At 39.9% G+C, this 23,235-nt stretch overlaps 1 protein-coding gene across 1 annotated transcript in view; it reads left to right on the forward strand.

Annotated features, from left to right (window-relative positions):
- The window catches only part of LOC128644502 (protein-lysine methyltransferase METTL21E-like), a 140,304-nt gene that overhangs the window by 23,281 nt on the left and 93,788 nt on the right, over positions 1–23,235 (forward strand). The window contains exon 2 of the mRNA XM_053697085.1: positions 15,472–15,534. Within this exon, the coding sequence (XP_053553060.1) occupies positions 15,474–15,534 (61 nt within the window). The 5' untranslated portion in view covers positions 15,472–15,473. The remainder of the gene's footprint in view (positions 1–15,471; positions 15,535–23,235) is intronic.

Here is a 23,235-nt window from a genome sequence, read left to right on the forward strand (position 1 = left end):
TTGAGAGTAACAATAAAAATAAAAACAAAAATAATAAAAGATTCAAAGGTTATATACAAAAATAGGCTTCATCACTACATACAATGAGGCCGTTCCAGAAATTAAGCAAATCATAAAAAAACGTTGGCCCATATTGGAACAAGACCCACTTTTGAAGGACAACCACATTTTATTTTTAAGAAAAACAAAAATTTGACGAATTTATTAGCCCCAAGTAGACTTAAACAACTAAAAGGTAAGACAAATTGGTTTGGACAAAAAAATTATAGGTTTTTTCAAATGCAATTGAGCGCACTGTCAAGGTTGTATACATGCCTATAATAGAAATAAACCAACAAAATCAGTAACTTCAAACACTAATATTAAAATGTGCAAGATAAATTCCCTTACAAACTTTAAAACTAAATATATAGTCTATTTACTTGAATGCAGCTGCAAACTGCAATATATTTTTCTAGATCAAAAAGACCTTTCACTAAAAATGGAGAAAAAAGAGCACATTTTGTCCAATCATTTTAGAAATGTTCATGGACAAGATCCTAGTTGTCTAAAAGGTACGGTTTTAGAATGTGTAGCCCCCCCCCCCCAAAATGGAGGTAATCACATGTTAAAACTAAGACAAAGAGAGATGTTCTGGATTCATCATATGAATACATTACAACCAGAAGGTCTAAATATCGATATCGATATTGTAGCATTCCTATAAAAAGATCCCCTCACTTTCCTGTATATGTATTTGTTTTTGTCTTTGTTCTTCCTTTTTTTTTTGGTTTTTCTGTTTCTAACTACCAATACACACATACTCTAATAGCGTAGTTTCAACTAAATTCTTCCCCTCTTTGTATAATTTTGGGGGGCCATGTACAAACATACATTTGCGCACTTATGGTATACAATATCTCACAAAAGTGAGTACACCCCTCACATTTTTATAAATATTTTATTATATCTTTTCATGTGACAACACAGAAGAAATTACACTTTGCTACAATGTAAAGTAGTTAGTGTACAGCCTGTATAACAGTGTAAATTTGCTGTTCCCTCAAAATAACTCAACACTCATCTATTAATGTCTAAAAAATTGGCAACAAAAGTAAGTACACCCCTAAGTGGAAATGTCCAAATTGGGCCCAATTAGCCATTTTCCCTCCTCTGTGTCATGTGACTCGTTAGTGTTACAATGTCTCAGGTGTGAATGGGGAGCAGGTGTGTTAAATTTGGTGTTATCGCTCTCACACTCTCTCATACTGGTCACTGGAAGTTCAACATGGCACCTCATGGCAAAGAACTCTCTGAGGATCTGAAAAAAAGAATGGTTGCTCTACATAAAGATGGCCTAGGCTATAAGAAGATTGCCATCACCCTGAAACTGAGCTGCAGCACGGTGGGCAAGACCATACAGTGGTTTCAAAGGACAGGTTCCACTCAGAACAGGCCTCACCATGGATGACCAAAGAAGTTGTATAACAGTGTAAATTTGCTGTTCCCTCAAAATAACTCAACACTCATCTATTAATGTCTAAACCATTGGCAACAAAAGTGAGTACACCCCTAAGTGGAAATGTCCAAATTGGGCCCAATTAGCCATTTTCCCTCCTCGGTGTCATGTGACTCGTTAGTGTTACAAGGTCTCAGGTGTGAATGGGGAGCAGGTGTGTTAAATTTGGTGTTATCGCTCTCACACTCTCTCATACGGGTCACTGGAAGTTCAACATGGCACCTCATGGCAAAGAACTCTCTGAGGATCTGAAAAAAAGAATGGTTGCTCTACATAAAGATGGCCTAGGCTATAAGAAGATTGCCATCACCCTGAAACTGAGCTGCAGCACAGTGGGCAAGACCATACAGTGGTTTCAAAGGACAGGTTCCACTCAGAACAGGCCTCACCATGGTTGACCAAAGAAGTTGAGTGCACGTGCTCAGCGTCATATCCAGAGGTTGTCTTTGGGAAATAGACGTATGAGTCCTTCCAGCATTGCTGCAGAGGTTGAAGGGGTGAGGGCTCAGTCTGTCAGTGCTCAGACCATATGATGCACACTGCATCAAATTGGCCGGCATGGCTGTCATCCCAGAAGGAAGCCTCTTCTAAAGATGATGCACAAGAAAGCCTGCAAACAGATTGCTGAAGACAAGCAGACTGGATTACTGGAACCATGTCCTGTGGTCCGATGAGACCAAGATAAACTTATTTGGTTCAGATGGTGTCAAGCGTGTGTGGCGGCAACCAGTTGAGGAGTACAAAGACAAGTGTGTCTTGCCTACAGTCAAGCATGGTGGTGGGAGTGTCATGGTCTGGACCTGCATGAGTGCTGCTGGCACTGAGGAGCTACAGTTTATTGAGGAAACCATGAATGCCAACATGTACTGTGACATACTGAAGCAGAGCATGATCCCCTTGCTTCAGGGACTTGGCCGCAGGGCAGTATTCCAACATGATAATGACCCCAAACACACCTCCAAAACGGCCACTGCCTTGCTAAAGAAGCTGAGGGTAAAGGTGATGGACTGGCCAAGCATGTCTTCAGACCTAAACCCAATTGAGCATCTGTGGGGCATCCTCAAATGGAAGGTGGGGGAGTGCAAGTTCTCTAACATCCACCAGCAAAGTGATGTTGTCATGGAGGAGTGGAAGAGGACTTCAGTGGTAACCTGTGAAGCTCTGGTGAACTCCATGCCCAAGAAGGTTAAGGAAGTGCTGGAAAATAATGGTGGCCACACAAAATATTGACACTTTGGGCCCAATTTGGACATTTCCATTTTGTTGCCAACAGTTTAGACATTATTGGCTGTGTGTTGAGTTATTTTGAGGGGACAGCAAATTTACACTGTTATACAGGTTGTACACTTACTACTTTACATTGTAGCGAAGTATCATTTCTTTAGTGTTGTCACATGAAAAGATATAATAAAATATTTACAAAAATGTGAGGGGTGTACTCACTTTTGTGAGATACTGTTTATGCCCACTCCTAACCTTTAATTGGTATTATATTGCCCGGTCGCCAATTTGTTTTAAATATGCATGCGCTATAATCTGGGTAGTAATTTTAAAGCTGTACCTATGCACCCAAGACTAATATCATTTGTAATAATTTATATTGAATTTTATCTCTTCACTGTGTTTTTAAAAAAAAGTAAAAAAACGGACAATTGTGCAATAATCAATATTATTTGTATATATTACTGCTTTTACATGGTTTCTATATATTTATATATGTTTTTTTTTAATATATATATATATATATATATATATGTTTATTTGCTCAAACCTGTTATCAATCAGGACCCTACACCTGTGAACAGGTAAAACCGCAGTAGCCAATCATGAGCAGATACGCCATGACACGCCCACTGTACCTTTAAAGCTAGTTAGTTTACACATGCCAGGTTCATTGACAAGTCCTATTACCTTTGAGGAAGAAGATTTTCATCTTCAAAACGCGTCAGGTTTATTCTGTGGGACTCCTGGCTACTGGAATTATGTTTTTTATATACATTTTATTCACCTTTTATACATAGTTTCTACTCAGCGCTTTTTGCCCGAGCACAGAGAGAGACAATTTTTTTGCCATAGGAGCGGATTTTATGTTACATGCTGTTTTGATACCTCATACCTGATTGAGGTTATAGAATCTAGAGTAAGATTCTCCTGTCAGTTTGTGTTTAATGGGTTTATTAAACTGAATTACATTATGTTCTGCTTCTGATGTTTTCTTGTATGGAAGACGTGAGGGATGCTTGATATCCAAAAGAACACTCTGACAGTGACGTCATCATTATTCGAACGACGCAGGCGGAACACCCCCTCCTTTCAAGTGCTGTGCCATTTCCTATCCGATTGAGGGTTTGTCCAGGAGATGTGAGGGTTATTTGAAAAACAGGGGAATCCGGGGGGGGGGCGGAGTTAGCTGCCAAGCAGAGAAGACGTACATAGAAAGAGCTCTCTGTGGGTTTACTCATAAACCAAAGTTATAACTACTTTATTCTAAAATCTGGACTCTGATATACTTGGATAATAGTCTTTAACTGTACTGGGGCATAAAAAAAACTGTGTAACCAACACATTTTAAAGACTTTATACAGCACGAGAAGCTGACAAGCCTGTGTTGGAAGCTGCATCAGTTCCAGATCTGAACCCTAACATCAAGACTTCAGACCACCAGCCTACTACACTCCGGAGGGTCGGGGACCCGCTCCGGAGGGCTGAGACACAGAGTCGGAGGATCTAACAGCTCGCAAGGGTGATCTGCACTAAGAATCCACAGAGAGCAGAGAGACATTGAGATCCTAAGAAGGCAACAGAAGCGGATTACGAGCGACCTAGCTGCACAACACCCAGGAGATTGTCACACCAAAGCTCCAAAGACACTGCGGCTCAGGAGAGAGGGGAGAGCAGGGAACCAAGCTCACCTATACCGAACCATCTTTGGCACGAAACACCGCCATCTTAGTTGCAGCGTCCCTGACGGGAGCTTGAGGCGGGCCACAAGAAGTGTGTGAAGTAACTACAGAGGAGCGATCCTGACACATCTGAGGCTCAGCAAGTGGGTAAGAAACCGCAACATCACATACATCCTGACCATCTCCATCCACACGCCTAGCTGCCCGGCCACAAGTATAGTTGTCCACATACATACCCCACGTGACAACCAGGGCCTTGTAACTCACAGTACGGCCTCCTGCTTCTGCCCGGTCTAGCCGCGCAACAGTTACCGCCACCCACCAAGAGAAAGGGAGCCACAGGAGAAAAGAGGACCCACTATAAAATATATAGCCCCCTGAGAAAGGGGTAGGAGAGACATTTAGCCATACCTCTTGCCATAATTCATGCTTCTTTAGGGCCGCTGTGGGAATCTGATAAGAGTGCTCGAGAGGCCCATAACTGAGGACAGAGCGGGGGGCGAAGGTTCTGGCTCACTGGTAGGAGCCTCAAATACGAACTGTGTACTAAGAAGGGTGTTATAAAAAGCCCCGAAGAATACCATAGTAGCAGCTGCATAAGAAGCTGGAAGTTTGAAACACACTAACAGTGGGTCTGTGTGCCCTGACAAAGAGAGACACTGCTCTTTTATTTTTAAGTACCACAACTGACCCTGCACAGTATCTGGGCGAATAGACACTCCTAGACCAAGCCTTTAACGCTACTAGCCTTCTAAACAAACAGGGGGAAAATAAGAAAACCTAGCATTCTACAGCCTCAGAACCCTGGGAGTCTGGTCTCTCTCCCCCCTTTCCCGCCGGTCCTTTTTGCCTGCGGGTGATACCCTGAGTACCCTTCCCCACGTCGTCTATAGGAGACACCTCCCCTGGAGAGAGACCCATTTGTCACAAAGAAACACCTTCCAGAGGGGTACAGAAGACAGTACCCTAGCCATTGATACAGAGGCCTGATTTACAGCGCAGGTTTGGGCGCCCCTTTCTCTCTGTTGATGCCAGACTGCTATAACATGTAAAATACCAAACGAAAGTCTGACCCCCCGCCGGTCCATGAAACAGCAGTAACATATTAGCAGATCAGCAGGTCTCCATTTACAATAGGCAGAACCACGATAAATAGAAATCTCTATATAACAATGTTGCAAGCCCACAAGCGGAAGCAGAAAGCTCATAATACACCGAAAAGAACAGTGGCTGACCACTTTCAACACATAACCAGACAAACCCATACCGGTTCAGAAGATGAAGGTTCAGATACAAGTAGTATCCCAGATAATCAGCTAAGTAAAGCCATGTCGCAGCAGCTGTCCCATTTACCAGCAACTGATAATCTTTCCAATAATTCAATGGACACAATTAGATCACTATTGGCATCCCATCACGACTCCCTATCGAAAAAATTTGATAGGTCACATGCTAACCTTAAGAGAGATATTGGCATAATTAATGAGCGCACTGAGGCGCTGGAGTGAAAACAAGAGGATTTGACAATTGATCACACCAACCTTCTTAACTACTCACAGAGTCTAGCAAACCAGATCACAGATCTGGAATTAAAACTGGCGGATCTGGAGGACCAATCTCGCCGCAACAACATTCGCATAAAAGGGATCCCAGAGACAGTCCTACAACAAGACTTAGAAGTATATCTGCAAGAACTATTCAAAGCAATATTGGGACACACTGTGGGTGATGAAACACTCATAGACAGAGCACATAGGGTGATCAGACCTCAGTCAGCAGACGAGGGGAAGCCACGAGACGTCATAGCCAAAATTCATTATTACACATTCAGAGAAAAAATTCTTAGAACTATGGCTAAAGACAAAACCTTGCCAGACAAATACTCTGAACTACAGATCTTCCAGGACCTTTCACCACATACACTTCAGCTGCGGAGACACTATCAGCCATACACCAGAATACTGAGAGAAAACGTCTTGAAATACAGATGGGGATTCCCGGTGAGGTTATTCATAACTAAAGACAGCCTACAATTTATAGCTTCCACTCCACAACAGGCACGAGAGCTGCTCCATAGGTGGAAGTTCCCCCCGGCAGATGCGGAGGACTGACCATCTGGACAAGTGAAAGACAGTGGCCTGAGGGCTTCGGCACCTGTATGGGACCCACTCCCACAAAGGTCTGCTTCAACTTTAAAAAAGGCTCAGGTACTCAGAGACTCATCTGCACCTAAGAGTTCATGATGGATCTGCTCATAATCATAGCCATATTAAACATCAGGTCATAAGTTCAGAGACTTCTGTGAGGAAAGCCCTCACACCACATCCGGAGGAGGCTTGAGATGACAGATGAAGATGGGTGAGATCATTTGAACATAGATGTTATAAATTAATGGTTGCTCTACAGGGAGTGCAGAATTATTAGGCAAATGAGTATTTTGACCACATCATCCTCTTTATGCATGTTGTCTTACTCCAAGCTGTATAGGCTCGAAAGCCTACTACCAATTAAGCATATTAGGTGATGTGCATCTCTGTAATGAGAAGGGGTGTGGTCTAATGACATCAACACCCTATATCAGGTGTGCATAATTATTAGGCAACTTCCTTTCCTTTGGCAAAATGGGTCAAAAGAAGGACTTGACAGGCTCAGAAAAGTCAAAAATAGTGAGATATCTTGCAGAGGGATGCAGCACTCTTAAAATTGCAAAGCTTCTGAAGCGTGATCATCGAACAATCAAGCGTTTCATTCAAAATAGTCAACAGGGTCGCAAGAAGCATGTGGAAAAACCAAGGAGCAAAATAACTGTCCATGAACTGAGAAAAGTCAAGCGTGCAGCTGCCAAGATGCCACTTGCCACCAGTTTGGCCATATTTCAGAGCTGCAACATCACTGGAGTGCCCAAAAGCACAAGGTGTGCAATACTCAGAGACATGGCCAAGGTAAGAAAGGCTGAAAGACGACCACCACTGAACAAGACACACAAGCTGAAACGTCAAGACTGGGCCAAGAAATATCTCAAGACTGATTTTTCTAAGGTTTTATGGACTGATGAAATGAGAGTGAGTCTTGATGGGCCAGATGGATGGGCCCGTGGCTGGATTGGTAAAGGGCAGAGAGCTCCAGTCCGACTCAGACGCCAGCAAGGTGGGGGTGGAGTACTGGTTTGGGCTGGTATCATCAAAGATGAGCTTGTGGGGCCTTTTCGGGTTGAGGATGGAGTCAAGCTCAACTCCCAGTCCTACTGCCAGTTTCTGGAAGACACCTTCTTCAAGCAGTGGTACAGGAAGAAGTCTGCATCCTTCAAGAAAAACATGATTTTCATGCAGGACAATGCTCCATCACACGCGTCCAAGTACTCCACAGCGTGGCTGGCAAGAAAGGGTATAAAAGAAGAAAATCTATTGACATGGCCTCCTTGTTCACCTGATCTGAACCCCATTGAGAACCTGTGGTCCATCATCAAATGTGAGATTTACAAGGAGGGAAAACAGTACACCTCTCTGAACAGTGTCTGGGAGGCTGTGGTTGCTGCTGCACGCAATGTTGATGGTGAACAGATCAAAACACTGACAGAATCCATGGATGGCAGGCTTTTGAGTGTCCTTGCAAAGAAAGGTGGCTATATTGGTCACTGATTTGTTTTTGTTTTGTTTTTGAATGTCAGAAATGTATATTTGTGAATGTTGAGATGTTATATTGGTTTCACTGGTAAAAATAAATAATTGAAATGGGTATATATTTGTTTTTTGTTAAGTTGCCTAATAATTATGCACAGTAATAGTCACCTGCACACACAGATATCCCCCTAAAATAGCTATAACTAAAAACAAACTAAAAACTACTTCCAAAACTATTCAGCTTTGATATTAATGAGTTTTTTGGGTTCATTGAGAACATGGTTGTTGTTCAATAATAAAATTAATCCTCAAAAATACAACTTGCCTAATAATTCTGCACTCCCTGTATGCATATAAAGTAAAGAATGGACTCTAAATTTATCTGCACTAGAATGTTAACTCAGTTACTATTGTTATGTTAGAAATGCTATGCTATGCTATAAGATCTGTTAAACGTATAAATTAAATGTATAAATTTAGGTTGGTCAACCCTGCAGACATAAATAAGGTTGACTAGGCAAAATATATAACTCGGGCCTTGATGCATGACCCTAGTACATACACCATAGTCAATCACTACCCATTAGTTAAGAGCGGGGTAATCTTTCAAAGATAGACACTGACTTCATTCACATTAGAATGCCATCTTAGTTAATACTGTTTTACTAGAAATACTCAGTCGTGCCATAAACCCTACTGAATGTGTGTGCTCAATATATAAATTTAGACTGATTAGACTTGCAACAGTCAATATGACGGATTAAAAATATAATTCATACCACAACGCCAGACCTTAACGAATGCCTTGCAGTAAATTATTAGTCAGTAGATTACAGTAGAGTACCACGCACTCTTAGTGACTTTCCCATCTGATGTCGCTATATAGGAGCGTTGTATAACTTATAGCCTCTCCCTGTCTAGACAGCAGGGTCTCGCTTACAATTTAAAATATTGTTGCTGTTGTTTTGTATATTATGTTTTATGTGTTATATATGTTATACATAAATTTATGATTATTATACTGTTAATGATACTTTGGACTGGCGGGGAGCAAGACTCCTCTTTGCTAAACTCCACCCCACCAATTTAAGTTGTGTTCCATTGGTCGTGTACCAACGGGAACACTCATTGTGAAAGTGTTTACTTACCACTTTTAGACATAGTCTTTAGGGCACCTGATATCTTATCCATTGTGAAAATATTTAGCTAGGGAGATTCCTACTCCTGATCTCCCTGACTTACTAGCTTGGTCGCTAGCGCCCTTTTTCTTCAGACCTGTGTACCTTCCTCTACCCTATACTTACTCACGCCATGACACCAGTTAGATTAGCCACCCTAAACTCGCAGGGTTTAAATTTGCAGATGAAGAGAAAGCTCTTACAGAACTATCTACAGACACATAAAGTACATGTCCTATTCCTCCAAGAGACACACTGGACCAGAGACGCCTGGACAGTCAGGGTGTTCAAGAATTACCCAATATGCGAAACTGCATTTAATGCAGAGGGGAAGTCCAGAGGAGTAGCTATCCTAATTAGTAAAGATCTGACTTTCCAACTAGAACACATCGAAAGGGATGAAGAGGGAAGGTTCCTGATACTTGTCTGTAATTTAGAGGGGACCCTGTACACCCTGGTCTCCGTTCATGCACCTAACTCCAGACAAATCCCCTTTTTACGAAAGCTTTTATCCTGAATAAGTCAACTCAAAAGGGGACATTTGATTATTGGGGGGGATTTCATCATGGTGAAACGACCCAGCGGGTCAGAGATAGAATTATACAGCATAAATCCAACATAAGGACCAATCATTTAAATGCACCTGTAGCCTATCATTTTTTGAGCTGCAACCACACTATTGCACAACTGCGCTTTCAAATTATAGATTGTGTACAAAGCCCTAGGCGTGGCGGTAATAGAGAATTATTGTTACAAAAACGTGAGGCTTTCTGGATCAATAAGTTAAACACATTGGCTCCCAATGGAATGAATAGAGAATTGGATTTGAGTGTGTTCCTTTAAGAGGTGTAATAATACTAAGAGTTATGTGATAATCCTTGTTTCTCTGGCTTTTTGAATTCTTTGTATAATATCTTGCTATGACATCTGTTAAATGCATTTTAACTTTGTATTTTTTTAAAAAAAAGATATGTTTTTAAATAAATGTGGTGAAAAATATGTATTTTCAGGTATAAACCACTAGAGGTCATTATGACAGGCCTTCTTTGTGCCTTGTAAAGGGTTAAATTAAAAAGGTGTGGTTTTACCTGGTTGTAGGTATTTAAGGTGATTATGTGTGATGTACAAGTTATGAACATGAATAAGGGTTTGTAGCCCGAAACGTTGTTCTGCTTTCCTGGCTCCCAGTTTGTGACAATAAAGAGAACCTCTGCATAAGGACTTTGTGGTGCGTCTGCTTCTTTTTTTTTACATTACTATGACAATAACAGACTTCATGACACATAACGACATAGGTACTACAGACATAGACATGATATGGGCAGCTTTCAAAGCCTATCTTCGTGGACATTTTATTAAGAAAACAGCCCAATTCAGCTCATTGCTCACTAGCTAAAATGTATGGAGAACTCCGCAACTTGGAGACTACCAATAAATAGAATCCTAAGCCCCAGATAGCCCGACAGATAGGCCTTATCAGGGAGGAAATAGCCAAACGAGAAACTTTAAAAGTGCAGGATAATTTGCACAGACTTAAACAACTGTACTACTTTAAGGGGAACAGAGCAGATTGGTTACTTGCCAACAAACTTCGTAAACGAACGCAACAGAGTAGGATTGCCTCAATCAAAACACAAAATGGAATTGCTCACTCACCTATGGAAATTGGAACAGCATTCGCCCATTACTATTCTTCCTTATGTAACATAGCGACCTCAGAGTCACTAGATAGAGCGAATTCTGATGATATAGCCAAGTTTCTGAGGGAGCTAAACCTACCCACCTTGGCAGAGGATGCTAGAGAAGCCCTAGAAGCATGATTCACGATAGAGGAAGTTAAAGTAGCTATAGCCAGTCTTGCCCCCCACAAAGCTCCAGGCCCAGATGGGTTTACTGTTACCTTCTATCAATCCCTTAGTTCTATACTGTCCCCAATACTACTTCAACTATACACAAGAGTTGCTGAGAGAGGTAGCTTTATCCTGGAATATTTGGAAGCCAATATCATTACAATACATAAAGAGGGCAAAGACCCTACACTGTGCTCGAGCTATAGGCCAATCTCGCTTATTAACGTAGATGCCAAAATTTACGCTAAAATACTAGCCAATAGACTAACTAGTCATCTCGAATCCATTGTACACCTAGATCAAGTGGGCTTTGTCCTACATAGACAAGGTTCGGACAACACCCGACGCTTATTAAACATTTATTCAGAAGCTGCAGATTTTGGTCTCCCCATGCTCACCCTGTCATTAGATGCTGAAAAGGCATTTGACAGGGAATATCTATTTCAAACTCTGGTGATATTTGGCGTCCAGGGAAAGTTACCGGAATGCGGTTAAGGCACTGTACTCATCCCCCACAGCACTAGTGAGAGGACTAGGGTTCTGTTCCCCCAGGGTACAGATAAGTAATGGCACTAGGCAGGGATGCTCCTTGTCCCCGCTGCTGTTTTTTCTAGCAATAGAACCCCTAGGAGCAGCTATTAGGGCATTGCCTAATATACAAGGACTCCAATTACATGACACCGTCCAGAAGCTGGCCCTGTTCGCGGACGACCTCACAGTTTTCCTTAAAGAGCCATTAGACTCCCTCTCCCCCCTTCTACACCTATTAAGAAGGTTTGGGGAACTTTCCTATTACAAGATCAATGTCAGCAAAACAGAAGCATATTTTCTTAATATTCCCTCGCATGAGAGAAGTAGGATTCAATCTCTCTATTCTTTCCAATGCTATACAAGAGGTATACGACACTTAGGAGTGTTTCTTTCTCATATGAGATCTAGCATCATTAAGGAAAATTACAAGGCCCTATTAAAAAAAATTAACGTAGAGCTTAACTCTCAGAGGTCTAGTGAGATATCGTGGATGGGTAGCATAGCAGCCCTTAAAATGATGATACTTCCCAAGCTTACTTACCTATTCCGCTGCATCCCTATGCCGATCCCCACATCACTAACCCGGAAATTCCAGACTCTATTCAATTCCTACATTTGGAATGACAAAAGACCTTGCGTAGCTGCCCACATCCTCCAGGCACCAATTGAAAAAGGGGGACTGGGCTTACCAAATATAAGAAAATATCATGAGGCAGCTATCATCACCCATGCTTCAGCGTGGGGGAAAGAGCTCCCCATGACTAGGTGGAAGGAACTAGAGCAGGCTTCATTGCCAGCATACGTCAACCTTGAGGATCTCCTCTGGCTGCCCTCACACTGGCAATCGAAAATTCATGTTGCTAACAATATAGTTAGAGGATGTCAGGAGCACTGGCTGAAATTGTGGCATAATAAATATATTGCCCCACACCCCTCACCCATACATCCCGTGCAGGGCCTGCTTCTTGGACTCCCAGACATTAACCTTAGTGCTTGGCCTAACACGGGTATAGTCTCCTTGAAAGACTTCTATGACAACAAACAGCTAAAAACGCATACATCTATGCTAGAACTAACCACTTTGACCCCTAAGTTTCAGTTCAGTTTATTGAGATTGCGGACATTGATGAAATCCTGGGGGTTTTTGGAAAGTGAATTGCGAGAGCTCACCCCTTGGGAACAAAGATGGGACACCAACCTTCAACTATATAAACCTCTGTCAGTACACTATCAATGTTTACTTACAGAATCCATTGTACCCAAAACAGTACATATGGATGCCTGGGAAAGAGACCTCCAATGCACATATGAGCCGGAGGAGTAGAACAGGGCAATAGCCCTAACTAAACAAGCTACTCACTGTGTCACCCTGTATGAACTATTTTTCAAAATAATTACGAGATGGCACCTAGTGCCTGCAAAACTAGAGAGACTCTACCCAGATCATCCCCTTTGTGTTGGAGAGACTGTGGGGAAATAGGCACCCCGCTCCATGTCTGGTGGACTTGCCCAAAGTTGACCAGTATATGGAGCAATGTTGAAAAGGTCAGTAGAGAGCTAGAACTATTGGATAAATTAACACCGGCCCTAGCAGTATTGCATCTTGGGGTGGGGAAACTCCCCAAACCAAAGAAAAATTTACTTCTGTGTATCCTTACTTCCACTAAACTACTTATTGCAAGAAATTGGAAGAAAAGTCAAGCCCCTAGATGGCAAGGTTTCATAGATAATGTCAACCATATCAAGAATATGGAAAACTATGTCTATAGGGAACTCAGACGACTGAATGACTACTGCTTAATGTGGGAACCATGGGAAACTTATTGGACACGTATGTTACCTCCTCCAGATTAAATGCAGACACTATAGGAACAACCCTAGGAACCGATCTCTGTAAACTCCCAATCCTCCAATCCCCTAATAACCAGCAACTGCGCTATGAACCACCCCATTATCCCACACATATATATAGACTAGATACGGACATGACTAAGCAGATAACGCAGCTTTCCTGACTAATATATCTAGTGGAGTGAAGTTAGGTATATATGGCCCCCCTGTTCAGAACCCCGAGGAGAGATGGAATGGATGCCCTAATTGACTATATTGCTAAACTAAAGGTTACCCTATATTTACCTCCTACATGGAAAAAGATAGACTAGTACAGTTCATATGTAATTGTGAAGGTGACCTCTGTAAAAATGAGGCTTAAGAAAACTGATGTGCAGTGTGAAATTATTATAGAAAAATTTCTCTTTGTGCTGTTGTTTCTATGCTATGTACTTAGTTTTTGAAGTATGCAATGTATCTTATGTTTAATACATCAATAAAAATTACCTGTTAAAAAACAAACAAAAAAAAAACAGGGGAATCCTTTGACAGTGATGTCATTACTATCTAAATACCTAATTTGATTGAAGGTCTGTCCGTAAGTAGACTGACTCCCCTTCCTGGATTCCTTTATCAAGTGAACAATTATTGGACATTGTATTTCAGCATCTCGCTGTATATATGTGTTTATATCTTATTTAGGTGTAATTGTGTAGTGTTTCTCTAGTGCTTTGTATACCTATCTTTTCTCTACATATATATATATATATATATATATATATATATATATATATATATATATATATATATATATATATATGGGAAACCAGGTTCCGTAAGGAGAAAGGGAGAACCGGAGACTTTGAGGCTTGAAAAAGTGGTATTTATTCAGCAGCAGTTGCCGGATACATAGGTGAGTAACTCAACGATCATCTGACGCTTTTCGCGCATGCGCACATGCGCTTCATCAGAGGCTAAGGATCACAGGTAATACTATGCCTTATATACAAATAGCCCGCCAATGGGCTCATAGTAAGATCCCACATTACAGGCCAATTAGGTTAGCTGATAATAAACAGCACCAGTAGTACTGATCATGAAGATATTTATACAGGGCAAAAGATTATACAAACTTATCATACATAACAGACAAAGGGAAAAAGACGAACTCCTATGTCTTAAGAGAATTGATTAACATTATATAGAAATAAAAAAGTAAAAATAGAGGACATTCCCTAGTAAACAAAAAAATATATATAATGAATAAATTAAAAAAATAAAGAGTAAAAAAGAAATAACTTATATGATACAAAGATTATATAATCATTAAAATCAATTGAATTGCTAAGGAGAACAAAACAAAAACTAAATGAATAATGATACTATACTACTTTAAGCTTTTAGCTTGTTACTGGAACATGGTTATTAATCAGAATGCTAGAATATTATGACCATTAATTATATGGTATTATTCTACAAATAAATCTACATCCATTCTTTTGTTAATACCTTCAGGAACCCTTGTGTGCAATTTAACTATCCAAAATATATATATTTTGGATAGTTAAATTGCTGTAGGTCTAACGTGGTGTCAGATTAACGCATGAACAATAGGTGTTAGGTTGGTTTTTTTTTATGAGCCATTCACACGAGGCATCTATGTGCAGCCACCAATCAGCAGCCACTGACCTTGGAGACCGTTACGACCAAGAGAATAAAGCAAAGTTGATAATAGAAATAAATTGAAACTTGTTTAAAATGGCATGCTTTTCTAAATCATTAAAGAAAAAATGTGGGTTTCATGTCCTTTTAATGACCAAACTGTATAGCATAGACGTCTCTTTGATATTTGTATAATCATAAATGATGTATAACAGAAATACTGTTTAAGAGGCACAAGCCTCAGAAGCTTAATTAGAGGACTGTGATATTACGTGGGTTTTAGGCTCACTATAATCTGATACCTAGACTGTCATTAATTTCAATAAAAAGGAAAATATACTTTTCCATGACATTATTCTTGTATTTATTCTTTTTAACATGTTAATATTTGTCTTACAGAGATGGATGGAGCACAATATTTAACCAAGCCTGTTAATGAGTCAAAAATGGAAGAAAATCAAGGTAACATTAACACAATGTAATGTAATTCTAGCATTTATTGTATTATTTATTTGTTTGTCGGAAAACAGTTCTAAAGCATAAAATGAAAATGATTTTTTGTGTTTATTTTTGGTAGATAGTGTCAGTCGGTATTGTCAGGGTGTTTTTCCAGTGATCACAATCCCAAAATGTTTCTGCCATTAATACCCCTTAATTTCAAAATCTTTACCTCCCGAAAACAACACAAAATAATTATCTTCATTTTAATCTTCCAATTTTGTAATCCAAAAACCAAATGCACAGGATTAAGGAAAAGCACAATTGCAGTTCTGTAGATTTAGCGATTACATCACCAGTAGGGAAGTACCTGTATGTTGATCAGGGCTGCCTCTAGAAATGTTGAGGCCCCTGACTGAGACAGTAGTAAGCCCCCCCCCACCTCTTATATTTTGGCCAAAATATATTAAGCCTGCCAACACGTCATGTGTTTCGTATATACCAAAATTAACTGAAAGGAGCAATGTCAAATACATTTCATACTCTGCAGCATGCATAACAAGTTCTTAGTAAATGGTAACATATAAATTGGAAACCAACACACAAAATCAATTAAAGGGGCATAGAACCCCATAAACAACTCTCAAGTTATTTCTGTTATCAAGTGTGCTTCTCTTGGTATCCTTTGTTAAAGGAGCAGCAATGTACAACTGGGAGCTAGCTGAACACAACAGGTGAGCCAATAACAAGAGGCATATGTGCGCAGCCTCCAAATAACATCTCTATTCCAGTAGTGCATTACTGCTCCTGAGCCCACCTAAGTATTCTCTTCAACAAAGAATACCAATAGAACCAAGCAAATTAGAAAGTTGTTTAAAATAGCATGCTCTATCTGAATCATTAAAGTTTTATTTTGACTTTTCTGTCCCTTTAAAATATATATTAAAAAATCCAAATTATTTTCATGAGAAAAAGTTTCAGTGAAAACAATTGACTTTTTGACATAGTTTAAATATTTAAACATAGGGTGGTTGCAACCCCTGAATAACTTTAGAAAAAAGCAGTAGTTACATGTGATGCTTCATATAATAACATATCCAAATCAGAGATTATCCAGAGAATAGTATAATTCTGTTAGCAAAATGCTTCTAGTAAACGTTATTACTGTTTTTCAGTCATATTTGCACATATGCCGAGGGTCTGTGCACCAGTATTCAAACACCATGCCAGCTCACCATCTGTGAAGACTTTATGTTGTGTCATTTAAGCAACTTGACTCTGAGAAGGTGTTGTTGTATGAATACTGGTGTATGGGCCCTTGCAGCATATGTGCAAATTTCACTAAAAACAGTTATAAGTTCTACTAGAAGCACTTTTTGACAAATATTCTATTCCAATTGAAATGCACATTTCAGATTTGACCTTTCCATTTTAATTTATCCCCTAATATATCAGTTTTGTGAGGACAATTAGGGATAGGCAATTAAATATACTGTGCAGATAATGCTGTGAGGAAATCCTTTTAGATAATTGCTTTAACAATTCTATGTTCAACACAGCCTTTGCTCCCACATACGCCAACTTATATTTAGGTTGGTGGGAGCTTTTTCGCGTCTTTGGAGATAGTAATCCATTAAGGGAGAGTATACTGTATTATGGTCGATATATCGATGACCTCTTATTTGTTTGGAGAGGTAAGAGGGAAGAGATCCCCTCCTTTCTGAATTTCCTTCAAGAGAAATTCAGTGTGGGCTCTGTACCAAAGCTGAGGAGACAGTTCTTTTGAGCGCTGCTCACTGTTTCTGGATGCTTGTCTCTTATTGCCTGTTTCATTTTATTGGTGTCCCTAATTGTCCTCAACAGGAGAGATAGTCAATGGGTAAACTTCAGTTTAAACATGGTTGCACCCATTACTTTATATAAACTCTGTAGACACATGTTCCATAACTTAAACACAGACAAATGCTGAAAATAGTCTGGTTTTAGAAAGAAGAATACAGGCACAGCTGTTTTTTTTATATAACACCAAACCAAATCAGAATCAAGTCAGTAACACAAAAAAGTTTAACATGAGCTTTTGGAGGGAAGAAATGAAAGCATTTAATTACTTTGTACATCCCACCAGACATCAAAGTCTTGCAATTGTTTTATATAGATTGCAGTAGTTTGGTTTGTGCACACAGTAGTAATAATTTTCAAAATGTATTGTATCCAGAAGATCATCTTTGAAAAAGTTCAACACAGTAACACAAAACCTTTCAAAGAGTTGGCCTTCTGGAAAAAAATATTCATTAGACCCATATCATTACTTTGTACTCCAACTAAACACAAGTACTACACATTCTACACAAGTACTACCCAATCTATACATATTTTCCTATAGATTTCAACACACACACACACACACACACACACATATATATATATATATATATATATATATATATATATATATACAGTATATACTCACCAGCCACTTTATTAGGTATACCTGTTCAATTGCTTGGTAACACAAATTGCTAATCAGCCAATCACAGGGCAGCAACTCAATGCATTTAGGCATCTAGACATGGTGAAGATGACTTGCTGAAGTTCAAACCGAGCATCAGAATGGGGAAGAAAGGGGATTTATGTATTTAAGTGACTTTGAACATGGCATGGTTATTGGTGCCCGATGGGCTGGTCTGAGTATTTAAAAATCTGCTGATCAACTGGGATTTTCATGCACAACCATCTCTAGGGTTTACAGAGAATGGTAAAAAAAAGAGAAAATATCCAGTGAGGGGCAGTTGTGTGGATGAAAATGCCTTGTTGATGTCAGAGGTCAGAGGAGAATGGGCAGACTGGTTTGAGATGATAAAAAGGCAACAGTAACTCAAATAACCACTTTTTACAAGCTAGGTATACAGAATACCATCTCTGAATGCAAAACCAGGTCCGGATTAACATAGGGGCTACAGGAGCTGCAGCTCCAGGCCCCCTTCTATAAATAGGCGCCTAGTCCTCTGTGTATTTTTTTTTTAATTATTATTATTTTTTTTTATATAAGGCTGGCAGTCAGGGTCTTATTTTAGGAGTGTTTTTTTTTTTGTATGGTGGAAGATCAGTTCTATTAGGAGGGAGGTTTTTTTGTAAAGTAGCAGTCCGGTGTTTTAAAATTTGTCTCGACGCATAAGAATGCAGGACCACGTCACTTTCGGGTGATGTGGCATCAGCTGTTGGAGGTGTGTCGCACTCATTGAGAATGCGCAAGTGGCCCAACCTCTCAAAATCAGCTGTTTCAGTAGCAGCAAGGGTCGAGGAGTTATATGGACATTAGTCTTTATTGTGCATGCGCTCCCGACACACTCCACGCATGCGCACGGCATCAGAGGGTCCAGGATTTATACAGTCGAGTTGCCTTCAGTGCGCATGCGCGCGGTGACATACAATGGGGGGGGGGGGGGAACAAACATACAATTTGAAATAATATTAAAAAATATGTAAATCGCAAATTATCAACACTTAAAGTATTAGGCGGATTCAATTAAAAAAATTCCTTTACAGTGTCATGTGGCCCCACAAAATCTAATGGTTGTGTCTACATAGATGCATAGAGTGATTGGACCTAAGGTTTATGGAATTAACCATTTACAGATTTAAATACATTTATGTATTTGCAAAATTATTTAACTAAACAGAAACCTAGGGGAGCTATGTACAACAATTGAGAAAACCTATATATTAAATGGGAGTGTTGGAGTTGGCAGGAGAAAAACTGTGTTCTTCCAAGATATAATTTTGCAAATACATACATTTATTTAAATCTGTAAATGGTTCATTCCATAAACCTTAGGTCCGATCACTCTATGTAGACACTAGACAACTGTTAGATTTTGTGGGGCCACATGACACTGTACATGAAGTTTTTTTAATGGAAAACGGTAAAGAGGGTCCAGGAATTTCACGGGTCTCAAAACTGTAGCAGTGACGTATGTGGCCAGGTATGTAATGATGCTGGCACGCATGCGCAATATGGTCAAACTTTGTGAAACAACTGATCCCACGTCACAGGACGTGACGTGGTTCGCTAATTTTACAAGTTCACCGTTTTTCCAGAACATCGGAGCCCTCACTAATCAGGCCGTCCGGTGTATTCTGCCCCTTCAACCTTCCTGCCATAGAATGCGATGATGTGAGATAAGAGGTCAGTGTGCTGCATAATAAAATTTGTAGTAAATCACTGACTGTAATGCTCTTTTTTTTTTTAAAAAAAGTTTTAACACTTTTTTTTTTCCTTACATTATTTTTAATGCCTTCTATTTAACTCCTGTATGTGGGGAATCTCTTCCTGATTTGTATACATCAAGAAAAATAGGTAGATATAGATATTAAGCAAACATTTTTTTATGCAGATTAAAAAATAAAACTATTTATGGTTTTAACCAGAAGTTGATTACAATTGCTGGTCAAATCCATCATAAATTTAAAGCAATCTGCATCAAGTGTGTGTATTTTTTTTTTAACTGTTTAAATTTTATTATTATTAAAAAAAACATGATTATGCTGACGTAAAATAAACTATGAGGGAATAATATATTTTCTGTCTTCTTTATATTAAATAAGCTTTAAGCCCAGGTTAGATTTCAGAGAATTTTATAGTTTTTCAGCCCACCTAGTGTCAACTGTAAGCAAAAATCAGACTACCATTTTAGCCCAATTATATGCCAAAATTATATTTCAGAACACACACACACACATAGGAGAAGTTTTAAATATCATCTTTTATTCTTAAAATGGGGAAACAACCTAAAATGTCAAATGAAGTAAAGCTCATATTGAAAGTCTGAGAGTACCTTTATGTTCTGATGAGATGATTAACTTTTAAGTGTATAAAAATAAGCCTCTTTTTGCTCAACATGTGCCTTTCACAGAGAAGAACTTTCCTGAAGCATATCAGTCTGATCCTGACTTCACAGTACAGTCCAGCCCCAAAATACCAGGCAATCCCTCTCTGAACGAGAGAAAGAGCAAAACCCCAGACGTACGTTTCGGCCTATTGTGGACCTCGTCAGTGAGGTGTAGCCATATCCCTCTAGGCACACTGATAAACGGTTCCACGTCTGGATTCCTGCATCACACTTAGGGAGACTTCCCTAAATGTCATAATTTGCATAAATAAAAAGAGAGAAGCGCTCAACCTGGTATACCACCTTAGATAAGCTCATATTGAAAGTCTGAGAGTACCTTTTCCTATGTTCTGATGAGATTTTTTTTTTTACATTTTTTTATTGAGGAAAGATAAATTTATGCATGTCATATATATGAAGCATTGCAGCAAACAACAAATGCACAGCATATCATATAGAGAAAATAATACAGCATTCATCTATTGCACAGAAGTAGTGAAAGTCCTCATTTTTCTTTTTTTTTTGACCCCATAAAATACAAATGCAGGTCTCTCTTGGACCCTAACTGTTAGCTTATTAAAAGTCCAAGGGGTCATAATAGAAACGAAGAATTAAAAGGAAAACAAAAAAAAAAAAGATAAGAAAATGTAACACACACAAAGAGTTAAGTATTCAAAAAGAGGTGGCGTGGACTGAGCCCTCCCGCATCAATCTGGAAAAGAGTACTATTAGCATATTCTATATCTTATCATTATACAAAATAACATTGCTGCTCATTATGTACCAGGTCTGGGAGTTAGAATTGTGATGGATGTACAAAAACTTAATAGCAACCTCATTGTCTACAGCGCGTTTGAGTTATGTGTGGTCCACAAGTAAAATATGATAGTACATTTTATAGTCTACCTGCATTTTATCCAATTCTATTTACATTAAAGCCCACAGCACATTATAAAATGCAAGTTATAACCTGCTTCACCCGGTGCCCTGGCCGCTGGCCACCAAGCTAATGTATGACATAACAATCTGTGGGTATATACTGTGTTGTCCTAGGATATGATGTTATTGCCTATTATGTTCCCTCAGGGACCCCCCCGTATCCTCAACAGGAGCTGAGACAAGCAGAGTGTTATTATGATATTAATTGGAAAGCAGCATCGCAATAATATTAATAGGTGTACTGCAGTACAGTTATCATAAGACGATGTCTTGTGGAGCCCAACAGTGTGGAGAGGTTGCTAATCACAGCATACAATAGACTCAAACTTATTAACAAACAAGTGACTAAAACATATATAACAAAATAACTAGGTTAGGGACCGACATTTTGCAAGATAACATTATGTGTTATAATATGCCATCAGTCTCCGTTTACCCATTTGGGATTATTCCAGTGATATTATGTGAGTCTTTGAGTAGGGTATTAGGAGGATGTTTCCGCAGAAGCAAAGAAGATCTATTTGTAGTCACCGGGTCCGATGGCAATTGTAAAGCGCCCGGCTTTGCTTGGGCTGGATCTGGAAACAGACGTTGTAGGTCAGTGGTGCCCAATATGGCTGCCCATGTGGATAGAAGTTTCAGCTCAGCCGCTGCCTCCTGGAGGACCCTCCCGGCACCTCCTCCAACTACCGCAAGTAAGTTATGCGCCTTCTTCCACTGAGGATAGATAGAACTGCCGGGTGGATCCAGGGTCTCATAGCTAGTTGGGCTTGTTGGCTCCGGGTCCGCTGTACGTGAACCATCTGACATCTTCACAGCTGACCCGGCCCGCTGGGATTCGCGGGGTAAGATGGCTACCGAAGGCCATTCTTGTTTGCATATCTTAGCGGGGACAGGCTTTGTAGCGTTATCGGCCGGTGTAAGAGTAAAGAACTTCATAAGGTTGTCAAACGGGGCCTTATCAATTAATTGTTGGCACAGTATTTCAAACTTGCGCCATCGTGCTGGAAGGCTTTCGTGTGCTGTTGTCTCTCCCATAGCGGCCATCTTGTCCATGCAGTATTAGGCACCGTATGCCTGTGTTGCTTTGTGTTCGGAAGGAAGGGTTATATACGTCCACAGGTGGGTAGCTTCTTGTAACTCAATGCGTTATCAGGAAAATAAAAGTCAGTAGGGCAGATACCTTCTGCCTGCACTGGTTACCCGGGGGAGCCGGGGGGGTCGTTACCTATTAGCAGGCCGCCGCCCTAGGTCTTGTTATGATCACCGCTGCTTCAGTGGCTCCTATATAATAAGATGACTAGGTGTTAAAGTTGTTAATGGCTCATAAATCGGCGGATTATAGAGAGTTCCTTCAGAGCTAATAGTAGATGCGTCCTGTCAGGAACGCTGCTCGGACACGCCCCCGAGATGATTAATTTTTAAGTGCATAAATAAAAAGAGAGAAGCGCTCAACCTGGGAACGAACAATAGCATAATAGCTTGTTCTATGGCTAGTTACCACCCAAGAAGCAGCCTCTTTTTGCTCAACATGTGCCTTTCACAGAGAAGAACTTTCCTGAAGCATATCAGTCTGATCCTGAGTTCACAGTACAGTCTAGCCCCAAAATACCAGGCAATCCCTCTCTGAATGAGAGGCCCCACAAAATCTAACGGTTGTCTAGTGTCTACATAGAGTGATCGGACCTAAGGTTTATGGAATTAACCATTTACAGATTTAAATAAATGTATGTATTTGCAAAATTATTTAACTAATCAGAAACCTAGGGGAGCTATGTACAACGATTGAGAACACCTATATATTAAATGGGAGTGTTGGAGTTGGCAGGAGAAAAACTGTGTTCTTCTAAGACATAATTTTGCAAATACATCAATTTATTTAAATCTGTAAATGGTT

Source organism: Bombina bombina, unplaced genomic scaffold (genome assembly GCF_027579735.1).
Source record: "Bombina bombina isolate aBomBom1 unplaced genomic scaffold, aBomBom1.pri scaffold_584, whole genome shotgun sequence".
NCBI classification, from domain to species: domain Eukaryota; kingdom Metazoa; phylum Chordata; class Amphibia; order Anura; family Bombinatoridae; genus Bombina; species Bombina bombina.